Below are 19637 nucleotides of genomic sequence, written 5' to 3'. Positions count from 1 at the left end.
GAGTAAAATACAAATGCAAGTCAATAATTCAAAGGGGCTGTGAGATTTGTATTAAGCAGTGGGAACTAATCAAAAACAACAGAGAAAGACCATGACCATTTACGAAGGCAAATACCTGCATCACAACCAATTTTCCGAAAACACTGGCTAGAAAAGTTTAAAGCTTGCCCACACATGCACTCGCTAACTTGCAAACCTCCCACCTCTGACCTCAAACACCCCCACACGGACAGCACATTTCCAGGTGTCTTGTCATTACAAACTATCCTACGGTTTCAAGCAACACAATGGTAATTGCTCTTCGTCTTGTAAAGTCTACAAAAAGTGTCCATCTCCTCATGCACAGACATCATACAGAGATCAGTGTCGAACCACATGCATAACCAGCATTTCAAAGGTTACGCTGAGCCTCTCTCACACATTCGTGGTTTCTATGCCGTCTGTAACCTTTTAAGTGTGTCTTACAGTAAGATAAGATTCTGCCTTACTAGTTGGAAGACTCTCTCCGTTGCGTTCAGGGCTGCATGCGATGCTAACATCTTCATGGTGTGTGCAGTCATGACGGAGCCACTCCCTCCTGTTGCACAGCAACAGGCTGGGCTCTTTCCCTGTGCAGCTCACATCATCCAAAAGAATGGGACCCGACCCCACCCCGAAGCGTGGGACTGCAGTGATGTCTAGTCCTTCAGAGAGGAGAGTTGACCCTGATCTGCAAGGTAGACATGCGCACGCACACACACACACACACACACACACACACATTTTTCTTAATTATTAATAAGTGCATGTGCATGTGCCTGTCCGGGGCCTTGAATGCTTCACATTACCTGTAACCAAGCTGTCGACACACCACTAGTGTGTTCGAGTCTGTCCAGCCGTCATCACACACTGTCCCCCACTGGCCATGGTAGAAGACTTCTAAACGTCCTTCATGACCGACTGCACCTCCAGCTAACCTGACAGTACCATCTGGACAGCCAGAGAAACCGAGACAGACAGACAGTTCGGCAATGCCCCGTCAAATAAGAATGTAGATATTTTCTCATGGTCTTGCACATTTCAAACTATTGTTAATGATCACAATATAGCAACAGAAATTCTGCAAATTACGTTGCAACTACTCAGAAAACACACTGAAAATGCTCTAATTTCTGGCTGCGGTTAAAACAAAAATGCTGTGCGAGATCCTGTTTGGGCTGAATAGCCAGTGTCTGCAGCCAGGATTCAGTCCTTAAGACTTCTGCCTTCACACTTTGGTCACCTGGCAGCATGCCAGAATTTTTCTCTCCTCTTTGTGTGTGGTGAAACCACACAGAACCTTTCCCACATTGTTTGCTGTTTAAGGATGAGCAATAGTCAGCCTCCATATTTCCAGGCCTGGTTACCATCTGCTCTCCAAAAAGCCCAGCTAGCTAAAGGAAGGAGCTAATGTAGAGAAGGTAGCATTTTTGCCTTGCATCCTTCCAATGAGAGTCTTCAATGCTTTTTCCCCCAAAACCAATTTTCCATCATTTTTCAGAGAAAACATATTGACTTTGTGGTGTGGCTATAACGCATTCTAAGGGATCAGCAGTATGATCCTTTAGACTGTGTGACTGTGGTGTGACTAAGTACATTAATGATTGCTCTATTCAATATAGGCATTCCACTAACCCAGTGTGCACAGTGCCCCAGTCCTAGCACCAGAAAATTGAATAAAGGGAATGCAGCCATTATTAATGTTATCAATCACACCTGTGCTGGACAAAGTGAACAAAGGTTTATTGTCTCCAGCAACAAAGCTTCAGGAGCCACTGGCACATGCAAACCCATGCCACGATAAAGTGGGATTTGCTGGAATGACTGTAAATATTATGGATCGCTAATGCTGAGGCAGGTGTTGTTCTACCTGTAAGAGGGTTGCAGGACACTCCTGCATCCTCAGAGTGCAAACAGTTGTGTTCCCCCCAGGCACTTTTTGGACACTGCTCCAGAGTGAGCTCATTGCCTGTGCAGCGCACCTCGTCCAGCCACACACGGTTTGAACCCTTGCCAAAATGTGCCTGGCCCCAAGCCCTGGCCACACCACTACAAAGAAAAGAGACGGCACAGAAGAATAGAGAGTCTGCTTTGCAGTAAATCCGTTGTAATTAAAAACAGATGTAGTGACTGGCCATGACTTACAAAATACCAGGTACAGCATGCTGCATTTGTGTAATCTGGAAACTGAATGATATAAACCTATTGCAATTCAAATCAATCTTGGAGAAATTGCTTGCCAAGCACATCTGTGCATACATTAACACTAACACCGCAGTGGCATACACAAGAAATGCACACAGGAACATTTGCGCAGAGTGTACTTTTGCTAAATATGCATATCTCTGTGGTACTAGAATTCATGCAGGAACAATGAGCCTGATTCATTATCTGACCCCCAGATGTTCTTTACTGCTCGCTCCTCGCTCTGTGTGTCCGAATGGAAAGAATACTTCTCATACTTTTGGAGACAGAGGGAGAGACAGACGACTGGACACCCACATTAACTCATCTCAGCTTCCTACTCAATCCCTCTGCCACACTTTTTCCTCGCTTTCTCAGACTCACAATGTATTTCCTTTATGCTGATTGTTGGCTGGAATTAATGTGAATATAAACTGGCTATAAATATCTGTGTGCGTGTGGGTGCGTGTGGGCGCCCCTTCACCTCAGCCCCAGTTGTCGACACACCACCTCTGCATCACTGTCGTCCCATTGGTCGTCACATATGGAACCCCACTGTCCTGCATGGAAGACCTCAACTGTGCCCTCTGAAACCGATCGGCCTCCGACCAGCCGTACAGGGAGCGCCACTACTGCTGAAGTACACACAAGCAGAAATACCCACATTCACACATGGTCTACTTTAAGAGTCTGAACAGGCTGACACAAAATGCAGGGTTTGTTTTTTTTTTTCATTTTAAAGTATATACTGAAGACAATTCGAAAACTGAATAGGGGCTGCAGAATTATAGAGGCTTTGTAGAGTCATCAAATCTCATTATATTCATCCATCACAGACCTGTAATTCCCCATGAGGAGTGCCTACCTTGCTGCTGCGTGCAGGTGATGGCTGCAGCCAGGGAACACTCCCCTCCGTTCCAGGTAGTCTTGGGACACTGGAGCAGGTCTGGCTCATCTCCCTGGCAATGGACCGCCCTCCAATGGAGCTTGGCCGTGCCCGGACGAAACAGGGAAACTGCACGTGCATGACCTGCGATCCTGGTGGGGGATCAATAAGCCAAAAAGTGACTTTCACGAATTTGAAATATGTTTTTTGAAAACCCACAGCTGACATCAAACAGCTAACCCAAAACCCACAGCTGACATCAAACAGCTAACCCAGTCTCATGAGATTTTTGAAACACTTTTTAAGAGAAATGCAAACCAATTAGAGTTGCTCGGCACCTTTTTATTATGTGGGCCAGTTTTGGCTGGTAGCAGTAGCCTTGAGCCATGCGCACGTTCATGATCTGCCATTCAAAGGCCAATACGGTCAGCAGTTTTACACCCAACAGCTTTCAATAATCGGCCATGTGAAAGTCATCACCAACGATTCCAGCTGACATATGGCTGACATTTGCCCTCCTTCCTTTCCGCTGCGGACTTTCATTGAGTCCTGTGTGAATATGCACACACGGGCAAGTGTTCATGTCAGCGAGCATGCCAGCGCTGGTGTTACTGTCAACATATGTAGTGAGTGCACAGAACGTCTCTGTTCTCCAGGGAAATCAGACACTTTCTCAGCTGACTACACCCCAGCTTATGAACACTGTTGATATGTATGATCTGACCACAGGCTCCCTCAAGAAAATCAGTGGCTCTTGGAGCATGAAATCATCTCATAATTCGAGACCATAAGAAAAAGTCACACTTGTGTGTGTGTGTCTGCATGTGTGAGAGAGAAACAAAGAGAGAGTTGGTAACAAGGTAAATAGCTGAGCGCTTGAGGTATTTAAATACCTCTGGGGAATAGGGGGGTTGGAATGCAAGGGTCACAAGAAAAGTACAAAGACTGTGGCGAGAGTGCGTGCATATGTGAGTCTGAAACGTTGTGAAATTCTCTAACATTCCCTCCAAATTTCCATCACACTCTTGCCATATGTCAGACCTCTGAAAGCAGCTTCCCATTGTGAATCTACATTGCAGATGGTGATTATACTTGCACCTGTGTCCAAATGTGTATGTATGTGAGCGGGAGAGGCAGGCAGAGAGCAGCAAACAGTGCATGTCTGAGCGCATGTGTGTGCGCACGTGTGCTCTCTCACCCCTTGCCCAGCTGTCTGCAAACCACTGCAGCGTCTTCGTCCCCCCAATCGTCGCTACAGACGGACCCCCACACGCCTCCCAGATAGACCTCCACCCTGCCATCTAGCTTGGAGCGGCCTCCTTGCAGACGCACAGAGCCTGGGATGATACAAAAGGTTGGAGAAATGCAGATGTATAATAATACAGCACATGGGGGATGAAAAATGACACAAAAGAGATAAAATATGTGCAACACCATGTCAAAATGTATAAACAAGTAGGGCGTTAAGAAACAGAGAAAAGGCAGCAGGGTGAGCGCAGCTCAATCCGAGTGTAAAAAGAAGATGGAGGAGGGAAGGCTGTATTTGATCTTCAAACAATGGCAGGAGAGCACATAAACAAACGTATGACTGTCTTATAAATGAGGCAGTGAATCTGTCTACATCAAGAAACAGCTGATGTAGACAGAGTTCTCATTTTACTGCAGTTCCTGACAGAATGTTTTGTGTGTTATCCCATCACAACTAGACTATAAAAAGAAAAAATAGTGTTGTTAGAAATAGTACCTCAAGTATGAGACAGTATGACTATTTGACTATGCTCCTTGGGTTGTCTTTTTTATTGTCACAGAGAATTTAGTGTTCCACATGGTATATTTTTTTTCTTCACCCCCAAGAATAAAAGAGGTTTCCCTTTACCTCACTGCCAATACAACGCATTCTATTTCTGGTTAAAATACTTATTGGTGCATCCTAAAAGGATTTACTGTCAAATGCTTCACAGATGTTTCCTGAAGAGTGTGTGTGTGTGTGTGTGTGTGTGTGTGTGTGTGTGTGTGTGTGTGTGTGTGTGTGTGTGTGTGTGTGTGTGTGTTGAACCTGATTGCTTTGCATTTGATAGATCTGTATGTAAGATGTAAGGGTGCACACTCCCACACACATACAGTATGGACAGGTGAGTGCCTGCCTCTCACTGCCATAGCTGAGCTTAAATAAGAGAGAACATCCAGTGTGTGTTTTCTGCCAAAGGTCACAAACTCAGAAGACCCCAAATTTTGGCGACCCCTCCTGAAGGTTCAAACATCTTCAATCAATGTATGTAAATTCCTTGTCTCAATTACAGGAAGATAATTTACCCAATGCAATGCCAACACTCTCCAAGACTAAAAATACCACAGTCTGCGTGTCTCGTGCCAGCTAGAAATCACACACTCTATTCCTTTCACCTCTGTCTCTCTCTTACTTCTCCACCTTTCATCAGTCCAGAGATGAAGGGCCCTCTTTGTCCTCACTGTTCATCTCAGCAGTAGTTTGAGCCTGGGTGTTCGATAGGTATTGATAATATGATGTTCCACATGTTGAACTTTCTTAACGTGGGATTTTATTAAGCCTACTCACACTTCACCCTCTTCCACTGGTGATCCCTGAGACTGTACCATTGCTAAACACACCATATTAAGCAAATACCTGTGCATTCATTACAGCACAAATGTGCTTAGACTTGCCAGCTGCATTCACTATAGTCACACCTGGGATACTGAAGGTGTGTCTTGTCTAATGACAGTGGGCTTTCTGAGCTGAACACAACTTGAGCTAGAAAACTATTAACACAGTTACACACCACTGTAAAAATCACTGCACTGCATTTCTCTGCTCTTCATCAGCCCACATAAAAATCAAGCCTAACATGTTAGTTAACATGGACTTACAGTATCTGTAGCAGTCTGCATTGTCTGTTAAATTATCATTCACTTTATTTGTGGTTTTCAGCTCCTAGGTGTCTAGTTCACACTGTTCGTGATATTTCTGCAGATTTTACATCATGGATCCCTCCAAAATACAGTGCTGTTGTTTGGTTAAAGGCCTGCGTGTCTACCTTGTTTACAGTCGCAGTACCCCCAGTCCACTCTTCCCCTGAGGTTCCTGAAAAAGCACCAGGGTCGGATCCTGCCGTCCGGGTTGCGGCAGTGATTGTGCTCTCCTATTCCTTTGCCCGGGTAGCGCTCCTTGAAGCCGGCCACTTCGGTCCAGTTCATGCAGCGGGTGCCGGACTCGGTGACGTCTATCGCTCCCCGGTAGAAACCCTCTTTTCCGCGGCTCTGGACGCACTCAGTGAACGGCAGGATGAATGAAGGGACGCTGCTGGAATAACAGAAGCCGCTATTCGCAGCCAAAAGTGCCGCTGCGAGAGTGAGAAAAGCCCAATTCATGGTAGGTCTCTGACTGCGTGACGCTGAGGACGGTGGCTTCTATCATCAGCAGCGTCTCTCATCAGCCGAGGAGACGCGTTTCAGTCAGGCTCATCGGCCAGCCGTGGGACCAGAGTGAGAACCGAGGAAGGCAAAACGACACGGATCAATGAAACTCCTATTTACGTGGGCTAATGGGCAAACAGCCCCCCCAACGAAAATTTATACTTCTAATCCCCCCCCCCCCCCCCCCCTTCCCCCATATTGCGATTTTATACCATTTAAATCTATGTTGTAGTTTTACATCATTCAATATGTAGAGTCACAATATTTTATGGCATCTGGAGCAAATTTAAACGGACCAGGGAGGAACACATACGTATGATATGATAATTACTGTAAAAGTACATTATTATTCCAGTATATGATAATCCACTAAGGGCCCCAAAACTTTGAAATGTGGCCAGAAACAACCGGTAGTATTTGATTGCATTCATCTAATTAGGTTTAAGTCAGTTTTGTTTAGGTATATGAGTTTTGATGCTCATCTACCTTCAAAAATAACGTACACTGTCCTCAACCATTGTGTTTATTTATAAATCACTTTTTTTTCTTTTTTTTTCGTCATTTTTAAAGCGTTTACTATTGGCTTTCAAGAGGGAAAATCTGAGCAGGATCTTGCTTTGGAGCCACATCGGTGAGGCATGACTGAGAGGCTGCAGTTTGACGCAGAGCACTGGGGGATGATTAAACATGCTCTCTCCGTGTCTCTCTCACTCCCGATGTTTGTGTGTGATGACAGACTAAAACATTTTATGAGAGATGATTTTCAGTCTCAATTTGTGCGCGTGTGTGTGACAGGGAGAGAGACAGAGAGAGAACAGAGTGAGTCAGATGGACTACAGAGCGGCTCTTGCCATTGGAGAAAGAAAGCGCTCTGACTGGTGACGTCATCAAGCTGCGTCCACTCAATCCCAAAGTCTCGATTCTTCATGAAACCGGCGTACGCCGAAGCCTGTCCCAATAGGCGGAGATTGCACTTGATAAACCGCTTAGTTCGCCGCTTGACCTGCTGCAACCAGCTGCCAAGACCATCGCGGATACAAAAACCGCGTCAATATACACGAATAAGACAGTAACCATTAAGCAGCCGCAACCGGATGTCTTTGACACTTTATTATAATGACTAACTCCACCCACATCAAACTCTGGATCCAATGTCAAACCGAGCGCCCCGACGTGCATAACGAGTACACCCATTGTGATTTTTTAGCGGCTATTCCACGTTAGCCGATTGTTGGCTACTGAGCTAGTAAATCACATTTATATAGGGTTTGGATGTAACAACAACTACGGCTATTTAATAGTCAGTTGGGACACATTACACGGGAGGAAATGAACAGTCGACTCCAGGAGATTCGGGAGCGACAAAAACTTAGGCGGCAGCTTTTAGCTCAACAGGCAAGTTGACTGTGAGCTGCATGTTGTTGTTAGCCAGCAGTTGGTTTAACCACTTGGCTGATTTGTGTCTGTACCCAAATGTTAGTGATGCGTTAAAAAATGTATTTTTGACTGCATGGTGAACAGGACAGTCGGATAAATACACCATGGCTGATAAATCCCCGTCACATTCACTGGTCGCAAATAACTTCGCTGCAAATGTATACAAACGACATGGTCATGTTGAAGCTATATGACGGAATATAGTTAAAACAAATGTAAATAAATTCACAATAAATGTAAAAGATGTAGTTGCGAGTTACATAACAATAGCACGGAATACAGACAACGCACACACTGTATGGAATGAATTAAATAACTACACAGGGTATGCATTGTATCATAAAGGAGACAATACTAGAATAATATGTAACTGTACACTTACCTTCTCTTTTTCGTGTTAAGCACAGTTGGGAGCTGAAAGCGCAGACAGTATTGGAGCTGTCCTTAACAGTAAGGATGAACTGAAAGAGATAGAGGAGACGAGAGAAACATGCAGGTAAGACATTATTTGATCCCCCAGAAATAAACCACAGGTCACTAAAAACAGGAAGAAGGCAGGAGTGTGTAGCTGAAAGCAGAAAAACGAGAGATTTTGATACGCTCAGTGTCTGCACAAACACTCAGACTTCTGTGGCCTGACGAAAACAAAACTGTTTGACTTGCCAAGCGGTTCTTTGTGCCATTCGCTCCCAGTATTTGTGCACATAGTGAGCATATTAAATTCTCTGACTCTTTTCAATTCAACAGCTCCCCCGTTTGTCCATTTTACTCACCAGTTTTTGTCTTTGTCAGTGCCAAAATGTTGATTTTTGTGCTTTAGTGAGACAGTGAATCTGGGGACATACTGCAGATGTTTGTGTTTTGCAGGTCATCACTTGATAGTTCAGCTGTGCCTTCCAAAAGGAAGTCCCAGACAGAGGGAGAGGACACAGAGGACGACGTGGAAGAACAAAAGGTGAGGGGATGATAAACCCGATTTCTATGGCACTTTTCTAAACAAACGTTACAAGGGATTTACAGCTGAGAGACTGGAAGCTCAGAGAAGCAGCCACAGCAACAGGCTCCTCTCCCTGCGCTGTCAAACTTAGAGGTTCAGGAGATCATTCATTCCTGCTGCCATCTATCTATCTATCTATCTATCTATCTATCTATCTATCTATCTATCTATCTATCTATCTATCTATCTATAACTATTCAGATGTCATTGTCATGTGTTGGCTGCAGGTTGTGAGCACAAATTTGGACAGCATCCAAAATTGTTGCTTTTCTCTTCTCTCAGCCAGCAGGTGTCAGTTGACTCTTTATGGTTTTTAGATGGATGTGTCAATCATCAATATCAAATATTTGAGTGTAGGGTGAAATACGATCATCACTTATGGATGAATTTGGGAGTGTATACGACATGTGGACAGAATAAGAGAGTTGACAGTGTCCCCACGTGACTGATTTGAGAAAGAGTGTCTTGGCTGTCTTACTGTAAGGCCTTTAAAATGTTTAGTGCCTTTCCCTCTATTTGTTATCCCAACTTAATTACTATGGATTGTAACTATCGTTATTGTAATTTCACTCATGTTTTATTAATCAATTGTATCCATCTACCAACCACACAATCCTCACAGCAGATAAAGGTTCTGTTCATTGACAGAAATGTGAACTTCGCCGTGTTTGTGTGTGTTAGGATGAAGTGGAGGTGCAGCAGCCAGACGAAAGCAACCCATATGAGGAGGTGTACAAGGACTCAAGTACTTTCCTGAAGGTTAGAAAACTTGCTGTCTCTTTCTTTCATCCACGCATTATGTCTGTTTGTCTTAATTAGAAAGCAAATTAGCCATGTTTTTTTTGCTTCATGAAATAAATAACCTGGTTCCCTCAATGTAAAAAGTAGCTTCATTACAAAACATCAAGAAAAACTGGTGGCAATAAGGTTGTTAATGCTCTTGTGTTACCAGTTGTTGGCTATGACCTTGTAAGCAATCTGCAGTGGTAATACTAGTAACATTTGTAGGAGAGCAGGAGGAAGAAGGGCCTCATAAAGCTCACAGGTATTCAGATTGAGTTTCACAGTCTGACAACTCTGTACTTTCAAAGTGTATTTGGGATTTGAGCTAACTTGAAAGAGCTGCTGTTATATATTCACCCTCTGAGGTGCAATAATGCAGTTTTGTTCCCAAAGAAAAATCTCTAAATGCAATCATTTTAGCCATATTTGTGCATCTTTAATTCTGCAGCTGGTTGTATGTTGCATTTTAAGGAAGCCCTTTGCGGTGTGTTTGTGTGTCATGTTCAGCATTAGAATTATGATGGCAATTAAGGAAGTCATGAGCACATCATAGGGAAATTAGGTCAGACATGCAACAATTCCTGATTGTGCTGTTGCTGTCGCTTTCACCAGCGAAAACGAGTTGTCAGAATTCTAGATTTACCCACAGTGATAAAATTGAAAAAAAGAGTAAGTGAGATCAGACATTCAGATAAAGATTTTCCTGTGTCATTGTCAGGTGTTGTAGCTGTGTGATTTATCTGATTCATCTGAGTTTTCTCTGATCAGCCCTGCACATCTCACACACACACACACACACACGCACACACACACGCACACACACACACACACACACACACACACACACACACACAGAGTCATCACTGTTGAGAGCCGATACATGTGCTGGAAGCTGTTACATGCTTAGGTTTGTGTGTGTGTACATCACCATGTGATACCTTCCTGTCTAACAGCTGAATTCTCTCCATCATCGAGCTGAACGAACATGTCACAGTCTTTACCAAGACTGAGTTTGGTATTTTAGGGAGGGGTGAAAGTGGCCTCCTATAAAGCGAAAGGGTGTGGTGAATGGGAGTATCACTGCCAAACAGAATGCGGCACAGTATTCATTCTATCTTAATTATCTTGTTTTCATGATCGTTGGAAACCAAAAGCGTCACTGAAAAGAAATGATTTATTGCTCAGCCCTGGCACAAAGTGATCATCAAACAATGGAGCAGTGAGATAAACACGTTCTTTTAAACTCGTGATACAAAGCTGGAAGGACGAGTATTTTGTTGGCAGGTTGAACCTCGATCTGAGCTTCGGCAAAGCTGATGGAATGTTGGTCACATAGTCACATAATCCACCTGGCATCAGTTCGTAATGTCAGACTGCTTTGAGTTTCACTGTAATTACCGGTTCGAGCCAACTTAAGTGCATAATTCCATTACTCAAACATCAAGTGTAATTACAACACGCAATATGTGCTTTTGTTGTTGAGTGTGAACACATTGTATTACCTCCATTAGGAGTCAGTCACACTATTAAAGTAAAAATTTGCCAAGTGTATCATTAAATTTTCCGTTGGTGTGCTGTGTCTATTTAGAAGACATTATATAAGAACTTGTGGTTCATGTTCCAACTGTGTATTAAAATGCTCAAATGGAGCTACTCATACTGTATGTACCGTATGTTGTCTCTTTCTATACTTTTCTAATGAGCCTTTTACCCGGCCATCCTTTTTCTTGTATTACATTCATTCATTCATTTTCAGGGGACCCAGAGCTTGAACCCTCACAATGACTACTGTCAGCACTTCGTTGACACGGGGCACAGGCCACAAAACTTCATTCGAGATGTTGGTGAGTGTGCACTAGTGCGTGCGTGAGTTTCAAGTATGTGTGCACGCATGTGTGCGCTTCTGACCTCTCTGTCATCTGTGGTTCAGGCTTGGCTGACCGATTTGAAGAATACCCTAAACTTCGAGAGCTGATCAGACTGAAGGACGAACTCATCTCCACCACCAACACCCCTCCCATGTATGTCAAATGATGATGTGAATGGCAGTGTAATTATTTACCTGATTGGTTGGTGTGATTATACTAGAGAAAAGAAGTCAATTTAAGAATCACCTGTTTTGAAAAGTGTCGGCTGCGTTTACAGCGTGTGTGTCTGTGTGTTTAGGTACCTTCAGGCTGACCCAGAACATTTTGACCTGCAGGACTTAAAGTGCAAGTTTGATGTAATTCTGCTTGAGCCTCCTTTAGAGGAATACTACAGAGAGTCAGGCATCAGCCACACTGAACGTTTCTGGACCTGGGATGATGTATGTATGCATGCATGTTTGTCTGATTTGTGCCAGTATGTGAATAAATATTCACTGGAGGTCACACTGAAAGACCTCAAACAAAAATAAGAGGCATGTTTGATTCAGTTATGGACAATGTAAAGAGCTTGGGAGTGCAAATCAATTGGGATGTGCTGCCGACTGTCCCCAGTAGGGGGCAACAAGGATCCAGAATGCTGTGCAGATGTGATGGGTAAATGGCAGTCTTGACATGCTTTCTCATGACAGGGCTCTGCCTCAGGGAAAAAGAAAAGTGACAGTGATTTATGAATACTATATAAAGAGAAGAATACTTTGTGTCAAACACACAATGTGAAACAGACAGTAAAGAGCAGCTAGATTACATGAATTACTCATTCCTCTTTCCTTTCTCTGCTCTTGTAGATCATGAAACTGGAAATCGAGGAGATATCAGCTCTGCGTTCCTTTGTCTTTCTCTGGTGTGGCTCTGGCGAGGGCCTGGACTTGGGCAGAATGGTAACATGATCCCTCATTCAGTCAGAAACTTGCAGGAAATTACGGGAAAGTCTTAACACTGTACAGATTATCTTGTATTCTTTCCGGGTTTCATAAGGTTTCATAATGAGGTGGTTGTACAGCCAAGTTAGGCAACTGTTTCCAAATTGTGACGATAGCTGCAAATGCATTTGGAATACATCTGTTCATACCACACTATTCAGGCTGAAGCCACACTGCAGAAACGCCCTGGTTTCCTGTCCCGAAAGCTGTGAGACAAACGGTTTTACCTTTGTTATTTCTTCATCAGCCGTTGGTGTGATGTGTGTCCTCTTTGTATTTGTCAATAACAGTGAGTCACAGGCTGGCTGATGTGTGAGAAAATAGATTTTGTTGTAACCTTGGCCAGAGCCGGTATGTATTACACCGCTTGCTTTTTTTCCCCACAACTTTATGATTCAAACTGGGAAGTTTATCGAGGTTTTCCCCATAGCCCGTCCAAAGGTCATCAAACCAAATATTGCAAATCAATGTCAGCATTTACATTTTCTTAAAAGGAGAGAGGATGTGTGACTGAAGTCTCTCAAATTGTTTTGATCGTTTTGATAGTGCCATTACCAAAATCACCAAAAAGCTAAGTGTGGACAGACTTTAAAAGGGGAGAGAGTGATCTTCTTTAATATAAGAAGACACATGGAAAGCTGCTTCTCCACAATGGCTACTATTTTTAGGAGCATTTACCTACTACAAACAAAGAACCAGGAACCAGCCAAACTGGAATGAAAGCCAAAACATGATGTTTCGTGCAGATTACTCGGAAATGTGGTGCAAGTAAAAGTGAAAAATGCACAGTAGCTCACGTGCTTTTTGGCTATTCATAATTTTGTTTTCTCTGGAGCACTGAATTTTGTAATTGAGTTGATATTACTTATGATTTACCACATGCTGTGCGATACAGTCGACGGACAAGGGAAGCAGTGCTGTGCGTGCTCTGCGTTGATGTTTTAATGAATGCGCTCATGCACTGAGATTAATCAAACTAAATAACCTGTCTATATTAACAGACCTAAATTGAGTACTTGTTTAGCCTATGCAGTATGTAGTTCATCACAATACTTATCCTCATTACTTACACCCTTTTCAGTGTTTGAGGAAGTGGGGCTTTAGGCGGTGTGAAGACATTTGTTGGATCAAGACCAACAAGAATAACCCAGGCAAGACCAAGGCATTGGACCCAAAAGCAGTTTTCCAGAGGACCAAGGTGCAGTACACACACGCACACACACACAGGCCCAGCCGAAGTGTGAAATGTATGTTAATGTAAATACTTGTGCTGTCAATCGATTAAAATATTTAATCGGGATTAATCGCATAAATGTCATAGTTAACTCGCAATTAATCGCACATTTTTATCTATTCTAAATATCCCATTAATTATCATTTTAATGCTCTTATCAACATGGAAAAGTGGATAGGCTTGCTTTGTGCAAATGTTTTTTATTGAAAACAATGTGTAGTGTTATATTTCACACTAACATTCTCACTTTGAGCAGTCATTCACATTTGAATAAATCAAATCTCACACAATTTAACACTGTCAATAAACAGATGACAAAAAAAAAAAATACTTGGTTACAAAAAAGCCCCTCCAACAACCCTTTCTAAGGGGTCAAAACAGGGTGATACAAGATAAAGTTACAAAGTGCACATCATTGTAAACTAGGACTCAGCCTATAGTGCAGTTAAACCATGGCTGAAACTTTCCTTTCTTAAGTTTTCTTTGAACATACAAGCAGTCAGACTATGATGCTCTTCTGTTTATTCACCAGAGACTCATCAACGCAGTTTTTTATTTCTCTCCAGAAAGAATGAACATTACTTGGCTATGGCTGCAGTAAGCTTGTTTTTAGTTGCGGTATCCATATGCCTCCGTCCAAGCTTTGGTCTTGTCAGTCGACCCATCTGGCAACATTTTGAAACTAAACTTTCTATTCAGAAACTTGCTCGCATCCATTTCGGCGTTTCGCGCTTCACATCCGCCTACACTTTCACAGCTAGCGAGCAGGTGAGACCAAAACATGCGTGGGGCGTGCCCATTGTTTTGTTTCCGGTTTACAATCGGATCCTGTAGTTTTTGTAACGTTACTAGCAGTGGCCACAGCTTATAAAAAACTACAAGTTTTTCACGCTCACAAAGAGCGTTAATCGTGCGATAAAAAAAAATGACGCCGTTAAAATGGATTTGCGTTAACGCCTTAAAAACGCAATATTTTTGACAGCACTAGTAAATACTACATAATTACTTTTGGATTTGCTGTCTGTATACGTAAAGTTTACAAGACTCGGCGCATGATGAAGTTAAACTGGTTTCAGTTGTACATTGTGATGTCCACAACAGGAACACTGCCTCATGGGAATCAAAGGAACAGTGCGCAGGAGTACTGATGGTGACTTCATCCATGCCAATGTGGACATCGACTTGATTATCACAGAGGAGCCTGAGATGGGAAATGTGGAGAAGCCTGTGGAGATCTTCCACATCATCGAGCATTTCTGTTTGGGCCGCAGGAGGTTGCACCTCTTTGGGCGAGACTCAACCATCAGACCAGGTGAGATTCAGGTGTTAGCTGCATGTTGTATGCTTGCTTGTAGTTCCTTAGTGTGCCGTTTTCCTCTGCTTGCCTCGCAACGCCTATGGTGTGGCTTTTTCCCTCTTTTTCTAGGCTGGCTGACAGTGGGTCCCACTTTGACGAATAGTAACTTTAACCCAGAGACCTACGCCTCACATTTTTCCTTGCCTAACTCCCACCTATCCGGCTGCACCGAGGAAATAGAGAGGCTGCGGCCCAAATCTCCTCCTGCTAAGCTGAAGTCCGACCGTGGTGGCGGAGCACCCAGAGGGGGACGTGGAGGGCCAAATGCAGGAAGAGGTGGAGACAGAGGCCGTGAAAGAAACCGACCAAATTTCCGTGGGGACAGGGGAGGATTCAGGGGCAGGGGAGGGCCACATCGGGGTTTTCCACCTCGCTAGAGCAAAGAGCTCATGACCAGACTGAAGCTAGGAATTCCCATCTGCATTGTCTGCAAACACAAGGTTTTTTACCATATGGTTAGTATGTGAAGTTAGCGAGTGTGATCAGTCTTTTTGGTTTGTTTATATTTTTTTATGCATATACTTGTGATTGAATGGATATTCCTCAATAAACATGCTTTACACTTTTTATGTTTGTATATTGATTCATGTGTTACGCCTTTTTTTTTTTGCAAACCCTTCATACAATCAGTCATGAGTGGACGGAAAGTAAAAAAGTTTCGTCCTTAATACCGCTATGATTTTCAAACACACAAAAGACGACACTTCAAGTGCACATTTTGTATTGTCATTTTAAATAATGCTCGACCTCAAGTGCTCGTCATGTTCTGTAAATAGGCGGGTAGACACTGTTTGTGTAGCTGAAGTATGTGACATTTGTGCTTGCACGGCATGAGCACTAGCTTACTGACAGCTGATTGGCCATTCTTGCCTGTTCATGCTCTTTCTGCATGCTGTTGAGCGTGGATGGAGAATGTCAGCCAGACAGAGCAGAGGAGGTGCCCGATTTGAGGAATGCCACTCGTCTTCTTCTCTAAATATGTCAGTGAGCATTTTTGAAGTCTTCCTTCAGCTGTGGGTCTGACATTGCGGAACAGTTACCCCTCCAAAAAGAAAGGTGACCTTCTGAAGCAACATGAGGTGGCCATATATGTGATCTGTGCTTACGTGCTACAAATCCAGTTAAAAGTCAAAAATAATTATAATTTGCAGAGAAAAATTTATGACTTTGGGATCTCCCAACTTTTCATCTGGAACCACAGTGAGGTTGACTTTCTCTGGTTTTTAGTGAAATGTCTCAACAACCGTTTTTCAAACAGATAGCCATGCCCTCCTCGGGATGACCAGTAATAACTTTGATAATCCCCTGACTTAACCAACCACCATCATCCACACAAACTAACTGATACTTTGGCTGAAGAAAAAATACCTGCAAAACTAATGCAGCCCCAGCTTTGGTTTGGCCTCCGCTGTACTTTTTGCAGCATTCTAACATGCAAAATTAAGATGGTGAACATCAGCATGTTAAAATTGTCATTGTGAGCATGTTGGTGTACTGTAGTTACCACCATTGTGCCTAAATACAGCCTCACAGAGCCCCGAACATGGCTACAGACTCTGAGTCTTGTTCACCTTTTGTGTGATGCATTTGCTTCTTTATATCTTATTCTGCCTCTTTCCCAAGGCTGTGGAGGACTTAAGTAGATCTCTCTCAATCAGTTCCTGTTGTTCCTGTTAGGGCAGAACACCTTACTATTTTTATAATGTTGACATGTGACCTCAGATAATTTCGCAGCACTGCTTCCTCCAAATACTGTAATCCCCGAGAAGTTTTAGAAGTTTCCCTGTAGTCTTTGTAACAACTATATAATACAATACTGTCTCTATTGTATTTTCAGGACCACAGGAAGGCAGGAGGCACATCCATGTGCTTCTAAAGGGGATGCTTGAATAAACTTAAACATAACCAAATAACTAAACTAATTTCTGTATGTTTAAGTGCTTTCAAATTAGGTCACAATTCACACTGCTGGAGTAAAAGCTTTTTATATAAAAATCGATTAAGTCTCATGGCTTGCCTTGCTTTATTCTTATATAGTAACTAACTCTACTTTGTTCCGTTCAAACACAGATGGTTCCAGTGTCAGTGTCTTTCCAAAGGATGAACAAAATCTGTGATAGCATACTGTCACATCATAGGATCTCTGAGATGGATTTTGTTACTGCTCATCTTTCACATATCATTTGTAACTGAGACATTTTTTATCAGTGTTTCATTGCAACAGGCACAAATGGATGAATTAAACACGACTCTGGAACTACCCTGGGTGATAAGACTAACTTTTCAGACTGTTTTTCTTTTTAAGGAAGCTCAGAAGTTTTAATGTCGACAAGTCTCTGTTGAAAGCTGGAGAGTCAGAGCCACACAGAAAGCTCAGGTCATCTTGTAGGACTCCCAACAACCTTTTCATCGTGAGTTTTAATTTGCTTCAATCAAGGCAGAAGTTTTACCTCACTACAGGTGCAACAATGTATGTGAGGTCTTATTCCTTCAGCCATGGGCTTTTCAAACCCTTGTGATTTCTCTTGTGACTAGTGATAGATGTAATATGGTTCCCTTTTCATTTTCCTTTTCTCTTGCTTTACAATTTATTTTTTTCCCCACTGAGCTCTGTGATGGTTTTGTTGACAGGTGACAACTGCCAGCAGTGATGTTGTTGTTAACCTGTACCTATGATTACTGTGTAGGCATGTATGCATTGTATGGGCCACCTCATTTTGCTAATTTGTTGTGTTTGCTATTGACTGCTGTCTGCAAACCAAACTGCCTTACGGGGACGTTTTGCTTTACATGCAGGCAATTTGTCAACCAATGTAATAGTACAAGAACTGTCACTCAGTCCATGTTCCTAAAGGCTATATAGACAATAGTCATTACGCTGCTGGAATGTTTCAAAAAAATTCTTCTCATAAGTATAGAGGGAATGTTTTTGGACAAACGGAACATTTGAGAACAGAACACAATGAATTCAGTGTGAGATCAATCAGCAAAAGGTGTTCAAGTGGTCACATGTAAACACTGTGAAGAACATAGTTCCCCCTATCAAGCCGGTTTGCTACCCACGTCACAGTTCACTCCAATGACAGACGGCTTAATGTTGCCACAATGCAGTTTTCAGTAAATAAACTCTGCAAGGGTGTGTTCAGATAACAAGGATGCAATCTTTTATTGTCATGAAAATAAAGAACATCATTCCATAACAGTGCTTTATAAGGCATTGTGACTGTGGGAGTTAGCCATGAAACTGCAAGCAGCAATGTCACTCAGACACATACTCTGGAGAGCAGCCAGGTGTCATGTGTCTTTTGAAAAGACGCAGTTTGCAGTGTCACGGCCCCAGCCCCAGCATTGTTCCCTTGTGTCTCTCTGTTTTTTCTGGATGTGTGTGTGTGTCTCATTCCTGTCCTGTCACTCAACTCTCTTTGCTCTTGGATCCCTGCTGATCATACCCACCTGTCTGCACTCAGCCCATCATCTCTCCCAGTCTGCTCACCTGCCGCTCATCAACCCCGGCTCGGCTCCCACCCGTCACCAGATTGTCTCAGCTTCTGTGGTAGCTACACTTCTAGGCTGACTCAGTGTATATTCTCTGTGATTTGTGTCTTCGTGTTTTGTATTATGAACCTTCCTCTCTGTGTCTCTGGACTATCACATGCCTGCCAGCAACCTCCTAGCCTCCATGCAATCCACAGCCAGCCATGCTTTCCCAGCAGCAATAATATATGAACTTGCTCTTTCTCCTTTCTGATCCTGTCACTTCAGTCTCCTCTGCAGCCAAGCCTCAGCCCCAGGTTCCCTGTTATCAGCCCAAGCCTCACTGTCCCTAGCATCCAGCCTGTTAGCTTCTAGTCTGCATCTCTGCCCACTACCATCCAGCCCACCAGCCACCAACCTGCTTCCTGGCCTGCTAGCATCCAGAAAGTTAGCTACAGGCCTAGCCTGCTAACCTCCAGTCAGCCAGCCATAACTCAGCAAGCTAGCCTTCAGCCTGCAACCCTGCTTGCGGGCCTGCAGTCGATGAGGTTCAGGTCATGGGTTTACATCCTTCCTGTCCTGAGCTAGGTAGCCAATTACATGCCTGTCTTGATTCGGCAATCCTGATTCCTACCTTCCTGAATCCTTCAAGCCTGTAGTGAATTGTGCCAGGAACCACCCTGATATCTGGCACTCACCTTTTATCATTTGCATTAGAGATAGTTTTGAAGCCCTAAAAATGATGACTGGGGAGAATACTGTTATATTTTTGCAAACCCTTCAATAACATCCATTTGGAAAGATGACTTCCTACATCCTACATCCTACATCCACTCACACAAATGTGTGTTTCTGATAAACCAGTCACAAAATTAATAAAAGACCACAAAGAATAATAACATATAAAATGACTGATTTGATTAACAGAGTATTAGGAAATGCAGATTATATGTATTATATGGATGCAATCTAATGCATATCACCTCT

General features: G+C 43.1%; 2 protein-coding genes across 3 annotated transcripts in view; one reads left to right on the top strand and one right to left on the bottom strand.

Moving 5' to 3' along the window:
• prss12 (serine protease 12) overlaps positions 1-6591 on the bottom strand; it is a 23700-nt gene extending 17109 nt beyond the window's left edge. The window contains exons 1-7 of the mRNA XM_070971252.1: positions 6142-6591; positions 4287-4425; positions 3068-3240; positions 2687-2837; positions 1889-2067; positions 828-969; positions 489-709 (exon numbers count right to left, since the gene is read on the bottom strand). Of these exons, the coding sequence (XP_070827353.1) occupies positions 489-709; positions 828-969; positions 1889-2067; positions 2687-2837; positions 3068-3240; positions 4287-4425; positions 6142-6475 (1339 nt within the window). The 5' untranslated portion in view covers positions 6476-6591. The remainder of the gene's footprint in view (positions 1-488; positions 710-827; positions 970-1888; positions 2068-2686; positions 2838-3067; positions 3241-4286; positions 4426-6141) is intronic.
• Positions 6249-15758, top strand: mettl14 (methyltransferase 14, N6-adenosine-methyltransferase non-catalytic subunit). 2 transcript variants are annotated; one of them, XM_070971284.1, is made up of 11 exons: positions 6249-6476; positions 8365-8453; positions 8825-8912; positions 9636-9713; positions 11494-11581; positions 11668-11758; positions 11904-12045; positions 12451-12543; positions 13667-13783; positions 14921-15131; positions 15246-15758. In XM_070971284.1, the coding sequence occupies exons 1-11, from the start codon at positions 6474-6476 to the stop codon at positions 15551-15553; spliced, it is 1308 nt and encodes a 435-aa protein (XP_070827385.1). In that variant the 5' UTR covers positions 6249-6473; the 3' UTR covers positions 15554-15758. The 2 variants fall into 2 exon arrangements, with proteins under 2 accessions (XP_070827385.1, XP_070827377.1); XM_070971276.1 differs by lacking the exon at positions 6249-6476 and adding an exon at positions 7518-7915 and having other exon boundaries at positions 15246-15743.
• The last annotated feature ends 3879 nt before the right edge of the window (positions 15759-19637 follow it).

The sequence above is a fragment of the Chaetodon trifascialis genome, chromosome 2 (assembly GCF_039877785.1).
Source record: "Chaetodon trifascialis isolate fChaTrf1 chromosome 2, fChaTrf1.hap1, whole genome shotgun sequence".
NCBI classification, from domain to species: Eukaryota; Metazoa; Chordata; class Actinopteri; order Chaetodontiformes; family Chaetodontidae; genus Chaetodon; species Chaetodon trifascialis.
Note: the sequence above shows the minus strand (reverse complement) of the source record. Positions and strands in the feature narration are given on the sequence as shown.

Bases quoted from the DNA above. Each gene is read 5' to 3' on its own strand.
- mettl14 (XM_070971276.1), top strand. From the start codon at position 7,850: ATGAACAGTCGACTCCAGGAGATTCGGGAGCGACAAAAACTTAGGCGG. The intron at 8,913-9,635 runs GTGAGGGGATGA...TGTGTGTGTTAG, and splicing joins ACGACGTGGAAGAACAAAAG to GATGAAGTGGAGGTGCAGCA. The intron at 11,582-11,667 runs GTGAGTGTGCAC...TCTGTGGTTCAG, and splicing joins AAACTTCATTCGAGATGTTG to GCTTGGCTGACCGATTTGAA.